Raw genomic sequence first — 20,435 nt, 5'->3', positions numbered from 1 at the left:
GAGAAAGTGGAAGTGAGAGAGAATCTCACTGATGGAGCATACAGACTCAAATTACACTGTCTTACATAACAGAGGAAAGTACCTCAGACACACGCACACACACACACACACACACACACACACATACACACACACACAGAACTCTGTTAAAGGGATCTACAGCCAAATTTTCCTCCATTAGCATGAATCATAATATGCTGGTTTGAGAGCTGCACTAAACCCTGAATCAGAATGAACACCGCTTGTCCTGCACTTCAGAACTTCAAATTTGATTTGAGAATCCGATGTGGAAATGAAATCTCACACATACACACGGACACTCACACACACTGGACACTGATATGTCTACTACATGTGTGATGATTAATGGACATGTTTTTGAAAATAAATGTCCTTTATGGCTCACAAACACAGCAGTGTGTGAAGATCAGTGAGTTAATGAGGAAATAAAACACACGCTTTACATTCTCAGTACAGGAAAAGAAACTCAATATCCTGTAATAATACAGTGACCCTCAGGGTTATATCATATCATCTGTTAAACAGAAATACAATAATATCATGTGGAATCATGTGATAATATATTAACACAGTAATAAATCATGATTACACTTGTAAAACTCCTTTAATAAAATGAAATGAAAATAATCTCTAATTCTGAGATGTTTAAAGATCACAATCTTGGTAATCTAGGTAGACAAGTTCACAGGCCACACCCCCACACCCCTTCAGTGAGACTGAAAGGTACACAGACCACACCCCTTCAGTGAGACTGAAAGGTACACAGACCACACCCCTTCAGTGAGACTGAAAGGTACACAGACCACACCTCTTCAGTGAGACTGAAAGGTACACAGACCACACCCCTTCAGTGAGACTGAAAGGTACACAGACCACACCCCTTCAGTGAGACTGAAAGGTACACAGACCACACCCCTTCAGTGAGACTGAAAGGTACACAGACCACACCCCTTCAGTGAGACTGAAAGGTACACAGACCACACCCCTTCAGTGAGATTGAAAGGTACACAGACCACACCCCTTCAGTGAGACTGAAAGGTACACAGACCACACCCCTTCAGTGAGACTGAAAGGTACACAGACCACACCCCTTCAGTGAGACTGAAAGGTACACAGACCACACCCCTTCAGTGAGACTGAAAGGTACACAGACCACACCCCTTCAGTGAGACTGAAAGGTACACAGACCACACCCCTTCAGTGAGACTGAAAGGTACACAGACCACACCCCTTCAGTGAGACTGAAAGGTACACAGACCACACCCCTTCAGTGAGACTGAAAGGTACACAGACCACACCCCTTCAGTGAGACTGAAAGGTACACAGACCACACCCCTTCAGTGAGACTGAAAGGTACACAGACCACACCCCTTCAGTGAGACTGAAAGGTACACAGACCACACCCCTTCAGTGAGACTGATATATACACAGGCTACACATCCTTCAGTGAGACGACTGACAGGTACACAGGCCACACCCCTTCAGTGAGACTGACAGGTACACAGGCTACACCCCCTTTATTGAGACACACAGGTACACAGGCCACTCCCCCACACCCCTTCAGTGAGACTGACAGGTACACAGGCTATGCCTCCTTCTGTGAGACAACTGACAGGTACACACACCACACCTCCTTCAGTGAGACTGACAGGTACACAGGCCACACCCCCTTCAGTAAGTATATATATATATATATATATATATATATATATATATATATATATATATATATATATATATATATATATTATTATATAATATATACACACACACACAAAAATACAAAGTAACACTTAAACACTGTGCATCTAATGACTTTCCCATGAGAAGCAGAAAATTGGTGAAGAATGCAGTGGTGTGTTTTTATAAGTGCTTATAAAACACTCTTTCACTATTCCCCAGTTTTTAAAGTCACTCCTCTAAAGCCTATCCAAATCCTCCATCCTGCGGTCTTCTGATTTCACTTCATTACACAGAGAGAAAAACGAGAGAACAAATTAAGACTGACTAAAAATATAAATACATTTGCTCCTATGTGACTACTTACCTAAGCAGTTTATATAAAGCCCGAGTGCATATAAACGTTCATGTTAAGGAAATGTATGTAATAAAGTATGATTTATTCAAATAACCTGCTTAATGTCACAGGACGGCAGAGGAAATCAATTAAATTGAACTTTAACATGTTAAACTTGTGTTGTTTCTGTTATTGTTCAGTGTAAGCATTAGGTTAACACAAAAGGGTTGGAGCTACAGTGAACTCATTATCCACAATATAAATATGATATATATTAGGTGTTGTGGTTAAGTGTGCTGCTGCAAGGATATGCAGTCCTATATAACCGAGCGTCATATCAGATCAGCTCTTTTCATTCCCTTTAAGAATCGAGTGATTTAATGCTGGAGTAAAGACAGCTCTGTCTGTTATCTGCTATAAGCCCTAGACCTTTTGTTCAGTAGTGTATGATGGGGAAATTTCTAGGCATGTGCAGTAATCCACACTTATGTATTTTAAAATCATCTAGTAAATAAAACTTTTGTAAATGAGACATTTTCTGTCCTCATTTCCATCAAGTTTGGAGTGAGTCTGGATTTGGATCTGACCTGGACTACAGATTGTCGCTGTGTGTCTGCATTCTGACTTGTGTGGGATGTGGGGTAAAGAGCCTGTGAGTTTATGACTGGGAGTCATCGTCTCCCCGTGACTCATAACTGCTCTCAGGTTCTTTATAAAGGTCACAAATATTTCTACCACACAATTGATAATCAAGTTCTTTCTATTCTTTCTATTCCCTCTCTGGAATCAAACACTGGACCCTTTTTCTGGCCTAAATTTCAAGATCTTTGAAGAGCGTAACAGTAAAATTTGCATGATGTAAAGATGCCACATCTGTGCTGGGGCATGTCATAACGAGGCCGTGAGCATCAGCAGGTAATCTCCTATGTGCAGGTGAAGATGATCACTCAAACTGTGTGTGGGGACTTGTAGTTTGTCTCTTCTGAGAGTCGCATGTCCAGGTTTATTGTTCCAATGAGAAACAGTAGACACATACACCAGCAATCTCTGCTACTTCCTTTTAAGTTTTATTTTTATTCATAACATGTTTAAGGATAATAAGAACTCGTGTAGGAGAGGAGAAGATGAAAGCTTGCTTCTTCTTCCATTTTTGTGTCCTTCGGAAATAATCACAGCTTGGAACTAAAGTGAAGTGAACCGACTGAGGAAATGTTACTTACACAGTAGGACTGCACAAAGGATTCAGATGAGATAATTGTTTATGGAAAATTCAGAAATTTTGTTTTGAAAAGCTACATTTCTGAAAGTGAGGATTTGTGTTGTAAGTCTCGCTAATACACTTCCAAAAGCAGATAAAAGGGAAGCATACAAATATATGCTATAATATAAGCTATAAATAAGTCTGTGTGTTTGAGTGTGTGTGTGTGTGTGTGTGCGCGCGCGCGAGTGCGTGTGTGTGTGCGCGCGTATGCGCATGTGTGTGCACGTGCGTGTGTGTGTGTGTGCGTATGTGTGTGCGCTGCTCACATCAGCAGCTGTAACTGAAATCCACAATTTCCCCGGTTTACAGTAATTACACTCTGCTTGTCAGGGTCAGGGTTCTCTGGTCACACACACACACACACACGCATACACACCCATCACTGCTCACAACACATGAAAAGAACCAGACTGAAGATTGCAGCTAAGTCTCAGACTCTCAAACTTGTCCAGTTCACAATTATAACGATGTTCTACATGCAGAATTACTCTGAATTACTCTCCACCTCTTTAAACATAAACACAGCCCAGAATAACCACACACCCTGTCCCTCAGCACCACACACTCCCTCAGTAGCACACACTCCCTCAGCAGCACACACTCCCTCAGTAGCACACACTCCCTCAGCACCACACACTCCCTCAGTAGCACACACTCCCTCAGTAGCACACACTCCCTCAGCAGCAAACAGTCCCTCAGTAGCACACTGTCCCTCAGTAGCACACTGTCCCTCAGCATCACACACTCCCTCACCAACACACCCTCCCTCGGTAACACACACTCCCTCAGCAACACACACTCCCTCAGCAACACACACTCCCTCAGCAACACACACTCCCTCAGCAACACACACTCCCTCAGCAACACACACTCCCTCAGCAACACACACTTCCCCTCAGCAACACACTGTCCCTCAGCAACACACTGTCCCTCAGCAACACACTGTCCCTCAGCAACACACTGTCCCTCAGTAGCACACACTCCCTCAGTAGCACACACTCCCTCAGTAGCACACACTCCCTCAGCAACACACACTCCCTCAGCAACATACTGTCCCTCTGTAACATGCACTCCCTCGTAACATGCACTCCCTCAGTAACACACTCCCTCAGCAACATACTGTCCCTCAGTACACACACTCCCTCAGTAGCACACACTCCCTCAGCAACACATACTCCCTCAGTAGCACACACTCCCTCAGTAGCACACACTCCCTCAGTAGCACACACTCCCTCAGTAGCACACACTCCCTCAGTAGCACACACTCCCTCAGTAGCACACACTCCCTCAGTAGCACACACTCCCTCAGCAACACATACTCCCTCAGTAGCACACACTCCCTCAGTAGCACACACTCCCTCAGTAGCACACACTCCCTCAGTAGCACACACTCCCTCAGCAACATACTGTCCCTCTGTAACATGCACTTCCTCAGTAACACACACTCCCTTAGCAACACACACTCCCTCAGCAACACACACTCCGTCAGCAACACACACTCCGTCAGCAACACACACTCCGTCAGCAACACACATTCCGTCAGCAAGACACACTCCGTCAGCAACTTACTGTCCCTCAGCAACACAATGTCCCTCAGTACACACACTCCCACAACACAAAGAGTAGCACACACTCCCTCAGTAGCACACACTCCCTCAGTAACACAGTGTGTGTGTTTAGAAGATTAAATATCTAAAACACATCTGGTATCTGGTAATATGATGAAATTTCTGCTGAAATATACAACAATTAAATGGGTATAAAAGCACGATGAACATAAAAAAAGAAAATTAAGAAAATAACTAAAACTGTGAAACTCTCTCTCTCTATCTATCTTGCTCTCTCTCTCTTTTGATCTCTCCCTTTTACTCTCACTCTCTCTCACTCTCTCTCACTCTCTCTCACTCTTACCTGGGTCTCCTAAAGATCAGGCCGTACTGCTGACATGCCTGCCCCACAGTGGGTGTGTAAACGATGGGCATGAAGCGCTCAATATCAGACATCAAAACACGATAAAACAGCTTCTCATTACGATCCTGAAGCCCCATCAACAAGACGTATCTGTAACACACACACAAAAAGAAACAGAAGTTTAGATTAAAGAATGACATTACTGTCATTTAAAATGATTTTAACTAGTAAATGATAGAAATCCAGCAGATTTACAAAACACATCCGATGTACACGGATCTAATATACATATATCGATATATTTAAAAAAGAACAGAAATACAGATATAAAAATAAAAAGAACATTTATTTAAATTAATATCTGTATTTTTATTAGAATAAAATAAAAGTCATTTACAGAAGACATTTTTGTTAATTCGTTTTTTAAATATTCAGAGAAAATGATGCAATTCTGGGAATCTTGGCAGAAGTGTGTAAAGTTCGGTCCGACCCACTCTAAAAATAAACACACACACACTCACACACACGCACGCACACACACGCACGCACACACACGCACGCACACACACGCACACACACACACGCACACACACACACGCACACACACTCACACACACACACTCACACACACTCACACACACTCACACACACTCACACACACACATACACACACAGCAGTCAGGGTCACACCCTGAACACACAGCAATCATTTCCAGCTGCATCATGTCTCCTCAAAAATATCAAGATGGATTTATTTATTTCTCCTTTTTTAGGATTTAGTAACTCAGAGCACTGAGAGGAACTGAATGACCTCGGACTCTGAGATTTTAGAAACTTTACACAGGAAACACGACATGTTCACGTGGACATGGAGACTCAACATAACTCGAGTGACTTTCACATGACCTGAATGCTCAGAAAAGTGTGAGGACTGAGTCGATGTGTAAATGGTAACGATGGAGGCTTTAACAGTTCTAGTTGTAGTATTGTAGAGTTTATATTTGTAATATTTGTAATACTTTTAGCAGCTTGTATATATGTCTCCGCACACTGTTTAATCACACAATTCAACTTAGGCTGCATGCAGACTTTCTTTTTTAAGATAACTTGAGCTTTTTCTTTTATTTGTTCAGCAATAAAAACTAATAACTGAACTAAAAACTTTTGTAAAATATGTATTTCAATAATATTATTTATATTATATAAATATAATAATATTGTTTGCATTTGAATTCGTTTCATGTGAAACAAGTCTGTTGTATAAAAAGAAACATTCAGTTTTAAAGCAACATAAAATGGTAAGACTGGCTGAAACATACCAATGAGCAGCCATATTGGTGATCAGTCACATGACACATGACCAATAAATCAAACACACAATTTATTGGTAAAAATATTTTGAAAAGGAGAAATAAGTTGACATCATAAAAATAAACCATCTAATAAGAGAGCGGCTGCTTCTCACACTGCACCTGGGAGGAACGTTCTCAAGCTCTGATGGTTTCCATCAGGTAAGTGGACTGTAATGGGATCTGGCTTAATGATCTTCATTCCAGACCTTCTTCCACTGAGTTCCTTTAAACTTGTATCAAAGACCATCAGAAACGCATTAAACCTGCTATGAACCAGCAGAAATCTCAACTGGATTTTCAGCAGATAGACATGTGGACATAAGAAAGGAGTCTCATCTAAAATAAAAGACCATTAGCCAGCTAATGCTGCTAATCAATAGCACTAGTGTTCTAGTGTTCAGGTTTTTTACCTGTCCAGGTCGTCCTTTTTGAGGTCGTAGTTGCGGAGGACACGGAGCAGCTGGACATCCTGACTGAGGAAGCAGGGAGGCAGCAGGCCATGGATCCCCAGCTGTAGACGCTCCTCCAGAGAAAAGGCCATGCCCTGAAGGAGAGTTTAATTTTATTCGATTACAACACATTTAATCCACACAGTGCCTTCACAGAGGACTGAACCAAAGCAGAACAAAAGTAAATCTGATCATTCCCCCAAAAAATTCTTTCCATTTTACTGATGACTCAAAACTGACCAAGTGTGTAGTGTTTCATTCTCATCAAAATTAGGACAACTTCACAAGGTTGCAAATAGGAACACAGCCATAGACACAACTATGTAAAGTGTTTGCATGAACACACACACACACACACACACACACACATACACACAGGCACACACAACTCAGTGTTTAACCCACGTTAAAGGCTGAGTGTGAGTTATTTTTAGCCGTGTCTCCTGTCTGTCCTGTGTTTAGCAGCAGGAGCAATGCTCTGTATTTAAACTGCTCCAAAAGGTCACTTAGGGTCACAGAGTCACAATTACAGCCTGCTGATGAGGAACAAGTGTACAGTCAGAGTCTGTGTGTGCGTGTGTGTGTGTGGAGTGATTTTACAGCATGTGTGATATCACACAGATTATATACTGACCTGTCCATATCTCTACTTCTGTCTGTCGGTCTGTTGGATGGATGGATGGATGGATAGATAAAGTTTCAGAAACTAGTTAACTCTCATCACTTTCACATTGTGTATGTAACAAAGACTCACAGTGAACTCTCTCCAGAATTAATTTTCTTCCCAGACAAGTCTGAGGTCTGGGGTTACGGGTGACTGATTTCAGACGCTTCTCCATCAGATGGCATGCAAGATTAGAGCAATAATTCCCAGAATTCCAGGCATGGGAACGTCGGGCTGCTTGGCAGGACTCAGAGGGAATAAATACCAGTGTGCACGTTTTAAATTGATTGTATAAATAACTGCGTCTGGCTCTTTACACAGTGTATCGTCAGGACGCAGCTGCATTTTTAATCATCAGGAGAAGGAGAACATGGAGGACCACACTGAGGTACTGCAGCGTTCCTCGTCTGTTTCTCCTTAACTCTTAGCTAGCTCCGATTAAAACCTGCAGATGCACAGCAAGTTGGCGAGTGATCCTGAGCTTTAGATGTGGTCAATTCAGCATGTGGAAGTATTCATGTGTTCCTGCCCACTGCCCCACCCTGCAGCTGACTCCTAAAGCTACAACTCAGAAACTGACCTGCTGTCCACTCATAAAGTCACTCACAACTCACTCACCTCTTATTCAGATTTAATGATCACAACCACTGTCAGTACCACACTGACAATCACTACCACATCACTACCACATCACTGCCACATCACCACCACATCACTGCCACATCACTACCACATCACTGCCACATCACCACCACATCACTGCCACATCACTGCCACATCACCGCCACATCACTACCACATCACTACCACACTCACAATTATAACCACAATCATAATCACAACCACATCACTACCACACTCATAAACACAATCACAGCCACATCACAACCACAAATACACTCACAACCACAATCACATCACTACTACATCACTACCACACTCAATCACTACCACATAACTTACACATCGCTACCACACATTACCATGCACTACCACACTCATAAGCACAATCACAGCCACATCACTACCACAAATACAATCACAACAACAATTATATCCCAACCACATCACTACCACAAACACAATCACAACCACAATCACATCACTACATCACTACCACACTCACGATCACATCATATAACATCCACATCACTACCACATCACTACCACACTCGCAATTATAACCACAATCATAATCACAACTACATCACAACCACAAACACAATCACAACCACATCACTACATCACTACCACACACACAATCACATCACATAACATCAACATCACTACCACACTCACAATTATAACCACAATCATAATCACAACCACATCACTACCACACTCACAATTACAACCACAACCACAATCATAATCACAACCACATCTCTACCACACTCAAAAACACAATCACAACCACATCACTTCCACGCTCACAATCATAACCACATCACTACAACACTCAAACACAATCACAACCACATCACTACCACAAACACAATCACAACCACAATCGCATCATTACCACACTCAATCACAACCACAATCATAATCATATCACTACCACAATCACAACCATAAACACAATCACAACTACATCACTACCATGCTCACAATCACAACCACATCACTACAACACTTACAAGCACAATGAAAATAACAACTACAATCACTTCCAACCACATCACTACCACACTCACAATTACAACCACATCACTACCACAAACACATTCACAACCACAATCACATCCACACTCCCAACCACACTCACAATCACAACTACAATCCCAATCACAAACACAATCACATCACTACCACACTCACAATTACAACTACAATCATAGTCACAACCACATAACTACCACATTCACAAACACAATCACAAACACATCACTGCCACACTTACACATAATCACAACCACATCACTACCACACTCACAGATATATTTCAGATCTGATACAAATAAATAATATTTTTATTCACTAATCTCACTAATGCTAAAATAGCACAATGTCCACTAAAGCACACAGTGCATCGAGACAGAGTTTGTGCAGTGGGGCGAGGCTACCACGCTGTTTTCTCTTCATCTCTCTAGCTTGTTCTTTAAAAAGCTTCTAAGTCTTTTATTCTTTTAGTCTTTTCTTCACTGTGTGATAACATCCTCTTAACATCTTCTGTGACCGAGCGCTGTAAAGGAACGTGGCTGAGAAAAACCTCTGAGCTCTGGGAATATAAATCTAAAATAAAATATTGTAGAGCTGAGTGTAGAACTCTATAGGATTGTACAGAAGTCTAACTGAGCCCAGCCGTGTGTCACTCAACACTAACATCTGAAAATATTCACACAATTTATCATACATATCGTTCTCTACTGTGCATTACCCATAAACGTACCTACCATTAATGTAGTGTACAACTGTGTAAGGAATTTCTCATCTGTCGCCTGGACAGACAACTTTCAGCTATAATCATGCCTTAGCCCCGCCTTTGCCTTAGCCCCACCCCTTACATTACCTTTACCTCAGATTTTTATTTTTCTATTTCTATAAATTTCTATTAGATCAATACACCAGACCAACAAATCGCTTACTCTATATGTGTGTGTGTGTGCATTTGCTTAATATACAGTCAGTCCACTGGTGTCGACTCAGCAGGGCAGAATTACCCACAATCCTCTACTTCCCGCCATCTCCATAATAAACTATGTCAAAGAACCGCAAAGTGAAATATAATAATTTCAAGCACAAACACACACTCACACACACACAACACACACACACAGTGATTCCAAAGCAGCCTGCCAGACTGACCCACATCTATACAGCATAACCAACGTCATTCTCTCTCTCTCTCTCTCTCTCTCTCTCTCTCTCTCTCTCTGTCATGATTCTTCTCCCCATTTAAATCTGTGGTTTAATCATGAATGAAATGTAGAATTAAGAGCTAACTCATATTTTATGGTGTTTAGATAAAAACTGATTTATTAGCATATCACTCTTTGTTACATATTACACAAATGTCACAATGATGTCATCGCGCACTATGGGCATGGCTTAGCTAAATGCTAAGACTAGAGAGCTCACCTCTGTGTGTGTGTGTGTGTGTGTGTTTGTGTGTGTCTGTGTGTGTGTGTTGGGGGTTGGGGGGTCAGACATACCTTGCAGACAGACAGATGAGTAACAATGATGGTGACCTGCTGTATGTGATTAAATATGTTGCGATCTGTCAACCAATCATCTCTTTCTTTCTCTCTCTCTCTCTCTCTCTCTCTCTCTTTCTTTCTCTCTCTCTCTCTCTCTCTCTCTCTCTCTCTCTCTCTCTCTCTCTCTCTCTCTCTCTCAGCAAACCAAAAGCAGACACCGTCAGCCATTTTTTTGTCAAGTCAGCAAAATATAAATAGAAACATGTCATCAAACGGAGAGAGATGTATACTGAATACTGAGTGCATGAGTTAACAGAGACTAGTAGCTAAAGGAGAATATTACTCACACTCACACACACATTGGGTGTATTTGTTCACATCAGAGCAAAATGGGTTACAAAATCGGGTCACGTTTAGTTGCTGAGTTGCAGCATCGTGGGGATTCGACTTTGTGGTCTCTGGACAATGAGCCGAGAGTGCTTTTGTTTTATCACTCAGGATCTTACTGTAATTCATTTTCAATTTGTAATCTGAACAAAATTGTGACTATAAAACAAGGTCAGGCTGAGAAAGAAACCTCAGAAAGTCAGAGACAGACACTGAGACGTAAAACCACCAAAAAATGAAACCAAACCCTGATGGAAAAACGTTTAACAAGCAGCAGCAGATGAGCTTTAACAAGAAAAGACATGAAAATTGTTTCCAACAAGAAGAATTAACATTTCAGCACTAAACAAATCCACCACACACACACACACACACACATACACACACACACACTTACTTTACTTTAAAATTAATTTAAAATGACACACCCGGTTCGTTATTTTTACAGATGCAGGAGAAAGAGGATGAGTGGTGAGAAATGTGAAAAAAGAGTGTCATCTGTGTGAGATGTGAGACAAATCTTCACATTCAGCTTCAACAGAGAAGAAATCCAGAGCTAAAAGTAATAGTGATGAGGAGGAACCTTTAGAACAAGGAACTGTTAAAGGAACTAAGTCTCAGGAAGTGAAAACTGTCCTCGCAGAGGAGCAGAACAAAGGTGATGATGATCATGATAACGACGATGATGACGACGATGATGACGATGAGAACGATGAGAACGACGATGATGACGATGATGATGATGATGATAAGGAGGAGCGGAAGGAGGATGATGATGGTGGTGATGATACGGATGATAATGATGATGACAATGATGGTAATGGTGGTGGTGGTAATGATGATGATGGGGTGATTATGGTAGTGATGGTGAAGATTATAATAATGAAGATGATGATGGTGGTGGTGATTATGGAAGTTATGGTGATGACTATAATGATGAAGATGATGGTGGTAATGGTGATGATGGTGGTGAGAGTGGTGATGGTGGTGATGATAATGATGAAAATGATGGTAATGGTGGTGGTAATGATGAAGATGATGGTGGTGGTGGTGATTATGGTAGTGATGGTGATGATTATAATGATGAAGATGATGGTGGTAATGGTGATGATGGTGGTGAGAGTGGTGATGGTGGTGATGATAATGATGATGAAAATGATGGTAATGGTGGTGGTAATGATGAAGATGATGGTGGTGGTGGTGGTGGTGATTATGGTAGGGATGGTGATTATTATAATGATGAAGGTGGTGATGGTGGTGGTAAAGGTGATAGTGGTGGTCAAGGTGATTATGATGGGGTTGATTGTGATGATGATGCTGATGATGGTGATGATGATGGTGATGATGATGATGATGGTGATGATGATGATGGTGATGATGATGATGATGATGATGATGATGATGATGATGATGATGATGATGATGATGGTGAGTATGAGCGCTTATTGCTGTGTTTAACTCTGTGAGTTAAAGCCAACAGAATCATGTTTTAAATCAGACTCAACACACCGACTCTGGTATGAAAGTTCATCAAAGTACATTGCAGAGGTTCAGAAACTTTCAGGAAAGTTTTTAACCAGCTTGGGAACAAGAGCTGCTTTCAGCAAACTCTCCAAATGATCAGAAAATCTCTCAGGTGTCTCATCTGCTGAACACAACTGCTGTAAATAACCACTTTTAAAGACAATCAGGGAAAATATTTGGATTGTTGAAAGGAAACACGTCTTAAAACCTGACGACTTTTAATCTTACATCCTGCTCACCATCCCAGCTATGATGATTAAACCTGAGATTTTCATGATGGTTAATAAAGAATCCCTGCAATGAGACGCTGTAGTGAAAGGGTTAACTCTGTAACTCACGTCTCAGTCACAAGCAGCTGTTTGATGGAGGAATGAACATGCTGCCTTCAGAATGTGAGGCTCTGCTCTCAGCCAACAGGAAAAGTAAACAAACACGACTCTGTGACCCAAACAAGCGTGAACTTTAGGAGCACCGTCACACACAAAACATGCCCTCCAGAACATCACTCTGCTTCAGGTGAGCAGGTGCCTGAAAGTGTTCCAGAGCAAACATCTCAGATTCCTTCACAACTCAAACGAGTGTAAACAGTTGGGGTCAGTTTGGCTGAAGTGTTGCTGTAAGAGAGTATGAACACACTTATTGGCTGTGGAAATGGAGCTTGTGTTGATTCTGGACACCAAACTGAAGGAAGTGCAAAGAGTGAAAGGTTTTCATGTCCATCTTCTAAAGTAGCTTCTTAAAGCCTCGCTTGTTAGGTCCCTCGGGAGGCCGAGCATTACCGGGCAAAAGTCCAAGTCTGTAAACAGTGAGAAAACATGGCCAGCCCTGTGGCTATACAACATGCTTTTAATGTGACTCACATTTGTGAGGGGTAATGGAGCGAATCGTATACGTGGAACAAACAAAAAGAACCGATGCAGAACTTAATCGCTCTCGTTATCATCAGAAGCGTTTCTCAGAGCTCTGCAGTTCTGAACCAAATTAAAAATAAAATACACAGCTACTCAAAACTTCCACACATATCAGCACTAAGCCTCATACAATTCAGTCCAAAAACGGCAAGACTGGAATAACTGATATTTTATATTTTTATAAACACCATTAACCACCACACACAAACAGAACGTTCGACAACTTCAATATAAAAATGACATCAGAGTCAAACGAGACACTGTGTGAAGATGTAAGTCAATTGATTACTAAACAAAAAGCATTCTAAACAAAATGGGCAATTCACACACACACACAGACGCTTAAGGGTTAATGAAAGGATTGTTGCAGTGTTGTTTCAGGATGTGTGAAACAACACTGCAACACAGTCACTAAACTCTAAGGCAGTCCTCGGATATCTGTTCTGAACCTGATAACAAAATAACACACAGCCGCTCTAAAACCTCAGTAAACACTGCTGTTCTAATCACAAACGCTGGCGGAAACATCAAACACAGATCAGTATATAAATAACCCAGCTGAAGAGCTGCAGTGGAATCAGCACCATGGCCTCTCTCCTGAAGCCTCTTCTCATAGGTTCATATTAACCTAATAACATGAAGAACTTCATTCTTTATAACTGAGCTGTAAATGTTCTGTGTTCTGAGATTACAACGTAATGGACCACTCAATCCTTTACCCAGAATTCTTTCTCTAAGGTTTAAAGCACACCCACAATCAGCCTGGCTGTGTATAAGCTGATCATCTTTACAGAAAAAAGTTAACTTAAATACCTTCCCTGGCTGAGTGTGCACACACACACACTCACACACACACTCACGTCCATGTACACGCACACACACACACATACACACTCCTACACCCAGACACACATTCAGTCACTTAGAATATGTTTAAGAAATTGTTAATGGGATATGCTGTTAGAGGAAACTAATTAACTCCATCACTGATAAGTTTCTCAGCTTTGTGTGGATTGTGTTGAGTCTCAAATTTGTAAATGTTTTTAAGTTTTAAATGAGTAAATGAGTGTAAGAAAAAATGACGTGAATAAAGATGTGTTTTTCTCAGCAGCAGCTCCACAACAGTGTGGTGTGTTCTGCACCTCGTACTCGTGAGCTTGACGGAGCGCAGTTCTCCGCTGAAAGAGCGTCTGTTAGGATCTGATCTCTTAAAAAAACGGACGTTATTTATGTGTAAAGGAGTGAAACGGGACCCGAGTCCGGCTGCTGAGAGACTTTTGTGTGTGATTGTTTTTGTTTTCTTTGCTGCGCCGGTGCTTTAATTTCCACAGGCAGTTCGTTAAGTGAGATAATACAGGAGCACAGAGGAGGTCTGTGGAGAGCAGGAGGCTCCCTTCTTCCTCTCCTCTACAGAGACCTCTTTCTCCTGCACTTTCTCTTCTTTACCACACACACACTCACACACACACATATCTTTCTAACATCCTGCTTGAACCGCAGGGACAGAGAGTGTGAGGAAGGGCAACGGTCAACTGTAATTACTCTCAGGCTCAGACTTGTGAAAAACAAGTGACATGTGAAACACACACATACATACATATACACATACACACACATACACACACACCCATATACGCACACACTTATACGCACACCCACATACAGACACACACAAACACTCACAAACGCACATAAGCACGCACAAACACACACACATGCATGTCATAATCATGTTATATGTCATTATATATATATCATAAGGACTTTTAAAAGATAATTACATCATTTTACTGCCTCAGTGAGAAACAGTTTGCATCAAAAGCCTGAATATTAACCACACATACTGTAAGAGTCACTGAGTCACTTTAATCTCATACTGGAACACAGGCCTCATGTCTGAGTTACAAAACAGTCTGATTAATGAACTTAACAATCTGTTACCTGCTAAAACTTCCACTACTGGGGATACAGTGGTATTGCCTTGTTGGTGTGTAAAAAGAAGCATGAGGAGAGATGAATTTACAGTTTTTTTTTACAATCGCTATGACAGTTTTTTCAATACATTTAACAAGTTTCCTAAACTCTTAACACGGTTAGCACAACATCCGTCTTTGTAGGCTATACAATTAACACATTTCTTGTTGCTTTGATACAAAATGCATACAGTTAACACAAATTTAAAATGCTTGAACTTCTTCTACACACAAGCTCAACCAAGACCAAAACAATGTAATTTTACATTGATGTAAAATGATCATATGTTCTAAAAGAGGACTCTTTGGGCTGATCTTGTGTGGAAAAGGAAAAATATAGAGCAACACAAAGATAGATAGAGAGAAAGAACGAAAGAAAGAAAGAAAAAATGCCTGCACCTGGGAGAGGAAGACGAGTACCAGGACAAGGGAGAGGAGTTAGAATGCGTGGTGGCGCTCAAAGAAGGACCAGAGCTAGGGTAACTGGTCAAATAAGAGCTACTCTCATTGACCATGTCATAAACCACAGGCTATCATACAGAGAGGCTGGTGAACGAGTACAGCCAAATCTCAGCCGGGACACAGTGGCATCCATTGTCCGTATTTTCAGAGAAACCAACAGGTAGGATATTGCTTCTCCTACAGCAAAGTGTAAATAATTTTACCATTTACTGTATTAGAGTGACTGTATGCCTCCGGTCTCTAATATGTAACTGTATTTTGTCCCTCTAAGGATTCAAAGTCTACCTCCCTCAGAATGTGGCCAAATGCAGAAGACCGGGCAGATTAGAAGATTACTTTGTTTTGTTTTTTTTTACAGTATTATAATTCCGGTCCTTTTTCTGCTTGTATATCTTGCAGTAATGTCCTTTTGCAAATAAAGTCTTTACTGCAGCAATTCTGTGTCTGTATTTTTATTTTTACATAAACTGTACATTTTATAAAGCTACTCTCAGACGGTCATTCATTTTTTGTATTGAATTTCTGCAGCAAAAGAAACAAAATGCATGCATTTACTAAACCCATCAAAACAAAAATTTAGAGAGGCTTCAAAAGAAACTACAGTGCAAAACACAACCTATGATCAATATACTGTCTATATTGTCATTGTGTTATGATTGACTAAATGTTCCTGTTGGAAGAGAACATGTGTTAGTGTTTTGAATAAATATTTGATTTTGAAACATGTTTGCAGTGTTTTGTTAGACATAGTGTATTGTGTTAGTTTATTATTGTATTTTGAAATTAGTTTTGGGGTTTAGTTTACAATGTGTGATTTTGAGCATGAAATTAACCGTTTTGGCAATTGTGTGTTTTAGGTGTGTTGGTGCGTCGAGTTTAGGAAACTTGTTAAATGTATTGAAAAAACTGTCATAGCCATTGTAAAAAACTGTAAACTGATGATATTTATTTTGAAAAAAATGAAAAGAAAACCTTTGCAGGTAAACATGTAGTGTAAGAGAACCGACAGAAGGTTCACTCTTCACCCTGACGAGCCCTTCACTAGGCTCCTGTTTCATTTCCTCGTACTGACATTTTCACACTGAGAGCTTCAGAACATTACACACTGAAGTGAATGTGTGTGTATATGTGTGTTTGTGTGTGTGTTCGTGTGGATGTGGGCGAGTCAGTGTGAGTGGGTGTTTGTGTGTGTGATGTGTGTCTGTGTGTGTGTGATGTGTGTGTGTCTGTGTGTGATGTGTGTGTTTGTGTGTGTGATGTGTGTGTCTGCGTGTGTGTGTCCGTGTGTGTGTATAAGTGATGGAGAGATGCAAAGCCACATCATAAAAGGCTTTTCAGCTCAAATCTTAACATCCAGTTAAAATATTTTAAACACAAGAAAAAAAAAAACTCACTGTGCTGAAACAACTAACACAAACCTGTATATTAAATATATATACGTTGGCGTGTTATTTTGTCATTCAGTTACAGATCTGCAGATGAGTCACACTTTTACAACTAAAATGAAGTAAAATCCAAAATCAGAGAAAAGTGTTAAAGGGTTAAAGGGATCAAGCTTCAGTGTTAAAGGGTTAAAGCTTTACACCAAACACAACGTTAAACACCTCTGTGGAAGAAAAAACACAACAGTGAATCACTGTGTGTGTGTGTGTGTGTGTGTGTGTGTGTGGAGTCATCACCCAGGATTAACTTCATACGTCTGAGGAATGCTGGGTTTAAAGTCGCTGAATTCGCTCTTCAGCTCCTTCACACAGGAGTCAACACAAATTAAGCCGAGACCCGTTTATTTTCCTCTGGAGCACCGTGCAGCTTTTCCACTCACACACGAGATTTATCTTAAATATTTAACCAACACTAATCAGAGCTTCACCACCACAGAGCAGACTCACATACAGACTAGACCAAGCAGATGAAGAGACACAAGTGCTTAAACACAAACACATGCACATATACAGACGCGTGTGTTTGTGTGTGTATGCGTGTGTCTGAGAGAGAGAGAGAGAGAGAGAGAGAGAGAGAGAGAGAGAGAGAGAGAGAGAAAGAGAGAGAGAGTAGTGTAAGAGGTGTAAGAAGTGTAAACTCCTGTGTCCTGAAGATGTGAGAAAACATCAAGTTCCAGCTTTACCTCTGGCTGGTACACAGCGTTGACACTGGAGACTCCATGAAAACATCACCACGATTACACAGGTTATTAATCACTTTATTATCAGTGGAGTGTGTGCTGTATACCTCTCTGTGAATAAGGTGTTGCTATAGAATATAGCACCAGTGCGAGTGCATTAATATAAAACTGAGTTGCTGTCTGAGCTGCTGTTAGACAGAATTCATCAACATCTGACCACCAATCAGAGTCCAGAACTTAGCAGCTCTGAAAGCTACATCACAAACTACACAAAGCTACTATCATATGTATGCATTCCAGTATAAAAATGAATATAGTAAAATGAATGACTATACTATACTAAACACACACAATCACACACACAAACACACAGTATATCCTCGGGCCCTATGCATTCATCCCGTGGATAAAAGAATCATTCATCACTTCTTGCTGCAGCACACCTGGATCAAAAATGTGAACTCATTCTCCAAATGACTGACCACACACACACACACACACACACACACACACACACACACACCTGCAGCAGAGCCCAGGTCATTAAGTGTAAGGATCTTGCTATGTGCCAGCTGATAGGTGAATGGTCCTGTGATCAGTCTGATCAGCTTTTATGCCCTTATCTGATCCTTCATGTGTTATCTGATCAGAAGAGTGCGACAGGTGAAACAGTGTGTTATCAGAATCACACACTCCTGCCGTGTTCAGACATCAACTCAAACTCAGATTTTATAACACTAACCTTCACTCAGCTCTTTGACTTTAATGAACGTTACACAAGAGGGTCAACGACGGGGCATATCTCCTTCTTCTCTATCCAAAGGCTAATCAATTTATTGATAGTTAATCATTTTTATGTTTTATTTCATCCCCCTGCACTCTGCACCTCCTTTTCACAGCACTCTGCAAATGAGTTACAGACTGAGGCGATCAACCCAAGCGATCGTCTCGAACGATTCCTTTGAACGTTTCTCCACCTGCAGTTAAAGAAACTTACAAGCATGGTTTCACTATCATTAAATGTGTGAATAGATGTTAGGAAGAAAAATAGCTTTAAGGAAATTTGTATTCAACAAAGTGGCATGAGAGGCTTACTTACATCAGTCTCAGTGTCAATGTAATTCATTTCATTTCATTATTATATTATTATTTTGGATTTTTCTCATTACTTCTAGTGTGCAAGCCTCTGTATTTAGAGATACATCTGACTCTGAGAGCTGCAATAAGAAACGGAATGGAATGAAAATCAATGTGAACGATCCTACTTCCTTCTGAAGTAAAGACAGAAGTATTTTAGCAGCACCAGTTGCACAGATTACTGTATTATTAACCCTGCTGTCTCTCATACACTCGTTCCATTAAAACTATTAACTTTGTGACATATAGTCAGTCCTACAATAAAGAAGAAATGGATGAAATAAAACTCTGCCACAGACACTTTGTTTCACATGATGATTCAGCCGGCAAAATTTATAAATGCTGAAGGACGGCTCAGCTTCCAAGCTGAGAAAACAGAGACGGAAACAGAGACTGATCCTACACTGATGACTACAATGAACTCATTAATACACACAGTGTTTAATTTAAAGAGAACAGTTGTGTAGAGAAACAATACAGTTTTAATATACGGTTAACACAATAATCTGTGTGTGTGTATGTGTATATGTGTGTATGTGTGTGTGAGAGAGAGAGAGAGAGAGAGAGAGAGAGAGAGAGAGAGGATAAAGCTTCCTGAACATCTACATGGTTCCATTTATTTTGTTCACTTGTATTTATATATTTCACTTGTATGTATATATATTTAAAGAATTAATAGTCTGTTTGAGTTTTCTGCTTTTTAAATTGAATCCACACGTCAATACACTTGTAAAAATAAGTCACCTACAAATCACACATTTTCTCTGTGGAAATATTTCAGGGACAGAAACCAGGAACTCTTCCTGCTTCCTAGTTTTAAAAGAGAAAGCTTCATCCACAATAAGAGACAGATTTAAACACGGCTTGTGTCTGTTCTTTAAGCTTTGTGTTTTATTGTGAATTAATTACAAATTTACAGAAATACACACCATAAACCATGTCAGTTACTGAGCCACTTCCGGTTTTGTTTATATCACAAAACTCCTCAAACTCTCTCTCTCTCTCTCACACACACACACACACACACACACACACACACACACACACACACACACACACACACACACACACACACACACAGAGAGAGAGAGAGAGAGAGAGAGA

At 40.7% G+C, this 20,435-nt stretch overlaps 1 protein-coding gene across 1 annotated transcript in view; it reads right to left on the bottom strand.

Annotated features, from left to right (window-relative positions):
• Positions 1-20,435, bottom strand: part of me1 (malic enzyme 1, NADP(+)-dependent, cytosolic) — a 33,767-nt gene that overhangs the window by 12,915 nt on the left and 417 nt on the right. Inside the window, exons 2-3 of the mRNA XM_060873033.1 lie at positions 6,973-7,106; positions 5,211-5,360 (exon numbers count right to left, since the gene is read on the bottom strand). Coding sequence (XP_060729016.1) covers positions 5,211-5,360; positions 6,973-7,106 — 284 coding nt within the window. The remainder of the gene's footprint in view (positions 1-5,210; positions 5,361-6,972; positions 7,107-20,435) is intronic.

Source organism: Tachysurus vachellii, chromosome 1 (assembly GCF_030014155.1).
Source record: "Tachysurus vachellii isolate PV-2020 chromosome 1, HZAU_Pvac_v1, whole genome shotgun sequence".
In the NCBI taxonomy this organism is placed as follows: Eukaryota; Metazoa; Chordata; class Actinopteri; order Siluriformes; family Bagridae; genus Tachysurus; species Tachysurus vachellii.
This window is presented reverse-complemented; position numbering and strand designations above follow the sequence as displayed.